The 2321-nt window shown below is 42.1% G+C and overlaps 1 protein-coding gene across 1 annotated transcript in view; it reads right to left on the bottom strand.

Annotated features, from left to right (window-relative positions):
- Window positions 1-281: 281 nt before the first annotated feature.
- The window catches only part of LOC123011080 (AFG3-like protein 2), a 6162-nt gene continuing 4122 nt past the window's right edge, over window positions 282-2321 (bottom strand). Inside the window, exon 5 of the mRNA XM_044408398.1 lies at window positions 282-1856. Coding sequence (XP_044264333.1) covers window positions 401-1856 — 1456 coding nt within the window. The 3' untranslated portion in view covers window positions 282-400. The remainder of the gene's footprint in view (window positions 1857-2321) is intronic.

Genomic DNA, 2321 nt, shown 5'->3' with positions numbered 1-2321 from the left:
TTTTCATTGATTCTAAAGTTTTAGAAATTTGACTTCTATCCCTAAAGTTCTAGAAGTTTAAGGCTAAAATTTTAAATTTTATAATTCTTAAATTTGATTTCAAAATAAACATTTTCAAAGCTTCGTTTCTTAGGATTCTAAACTTCTACAAACTCAATTCTCATTTTTTTATTTTATTTTCCTATTCTTGTTCTCAATTCAGTGTTTCTAACTTTATAGTTTCTAAAATTCATCATTTCATCTACGATTTCGGAATTATTAGAAGTTTATCAAAACCTTGCTAAAATCACTTGTACGTTTATTTCCGCCATCTTACATTGACATAACAAATAAAACAGACAACTTCTATATTAAATACAATTTATTAAATTTTCAACTCAAAAAGTCCCCACTCTACACCTCAAACTTGCGACTTTTGCGGCTGCTGCTCGGCCGCTTTCTCCTTATTCCAATCCTTCAGTCCTTCCGGCAGACTCGTATCCTCCTCCAACGACCCCGTCCCCTCGACAAACTCCTCATAGGTCGACTTCTCGGGGAATGGCCTCTTCCCCAACAACTCGATCATATCCTCCCTGCTGATAATCTCCTGCTTGAGGAGGCGCTCCGCCACGCGCGCCACCTTCTCCTTATGCTCCGTCAACAGCGCCGTCGTCCTCTTGTGCGCCTCCTCGATCAAATTCCGCACTTCCACATCAATCATCTGCGCAGTGCTCTCCGAATACGGCTTCTCCATGATCATTTCCCCCTCTCTCGGCATATCAAAACTCACATTACCCACTTTCTCGTTCATTCCGTAATGCACCACTTGGGCGTAGGCACTCTGTGTGACCTTCTTCAAATCGTCTTGGGCCCCCGTTGTGATCCTATTGAAGAAAAGCTCCTCGGAGACACGCCCCCCGAGCGTCATGCACATCCTATCAAACAACTGCTCTCTACTGTACAAATACTGGTCTTTGGGCAAGTACTGGGCGTACCCAAGACCCTTCCCCCTCGGGATTATAGACACTTTAAGGAGGGGATCAGCATAGCGGAGGAACCACCCCGCGACAGCATGCCCCGCCTCATGATACGCCACTGTCTTCTTCTCCTCCGGTGACAAAACATTCGTTTTTTTCTCCATCCCAGCAACAACTCTCTCAATCGCTTGCTCGAAATTCTTCATAATAATCGACTCGTTTAAATCTCGCGCCGCAATCAACGCCGCCTCGTTACAAACATTCGCTATATCAGCACCGGTGAATCCCGGAGTTAGCGCCGCCATTTTCCTCGCCAATTCCCCTTTATCAAGCTTAGTTTTCAACGGCCCTAAATGTACTTTAAATATACTCGCACGGCCCTTAATATCAGGGGCCGGAACGAAAATTTGTCGATCAAACCGGCCCGGTCGTAATAACGCTTTATCTAAAATGTCAATACGATTTGTTGCGGCTAAAACTACGACGTTTGTCGTTGTGTTAAAACCGTCCATTTCGACTAAGAGTTGATTGAGGGTGTTCTCCTGTTCGGAGTGGCCCCCGAAACTGCGGCCCCCACGTTTGCGGCCCACAGCGTCGATTTCGTCGATGAAGAGGATGCAAGGGGCGTGTTTGCGGGCCATTGAGAATAAATCGCGGACGCGTGAAGGGCCTACGCCCACGAACATTTCAAGGAATTCGGAGCCCGAGACTGTGATGAAGGGGACGTTGGCTTCGCCGGCGGTGGCTTTGGCTAGGAGGGTTTTACCCGTGCCTGGGGGGCCCGTCAACATGGCGCCTTTAGGGATTTTCGCCCCCAGGTCGATGTACTGTTGGGGGTTTTTGAGGAAGTTGACGAATTCCATTATCTCGATTTTGGCCTCCTCACAACCAGCCACGTCTCTACATTAAAAAAAAGTTCGATTATAAAATTTGAATAGTAAAAATATATACTCGTTTTCATATTACTATTATGCACCGAAGTAGTCGTTGAAAATGATTATTTTAAGGTGGTAACCATGCTAAAATTCAAACAATCCTAACCTCAATCTTCCCCAAAAATTATTTTTTCATCACAACGTGATTAACATAGAATGACAAACTTAAAATTTTTTATTGTTATTGATGTGATTTAATTTGTTCTGAATGACATTAATGACACTTTTTGTGTAAATCGGCCTTTAAATTAAAGATTCATTTAGACTTCTACAACCTACTTGATGATTAATATAAAAAAGAGTATAATAAACGTTCAACAATTTAATCAAAATTAATTAATTAATTTCCGGAATTTTCAGTGTTGGTAATTATGAAAAACTATAAGATGTAAACCATTTTTTGAGTTTTTTTTTAGTTGTTATTTTATTT

Source organism: Tribolium madens, unplaced genomic scaffold, assembly GCF_015345945.1.
Source record: "Tribolium madens isolate multiple individuals breed KSU strain unplaced genomic scaffold, Tmad_KSU_1.1 Scaffold_11;HRSCAF=98;Tcas5.2_LG3b, whole genome shotgun sequence".
Taxonomy (NCBI): Eukaryota; Metazoa; Arthropoda; class Insecta; order Coleoptera; family Tenebrionidae; genus Tribolium; species Tribolium madens.
This window is presented reverse-complemented; position numbering and strand designations above follow the sequence as displayed.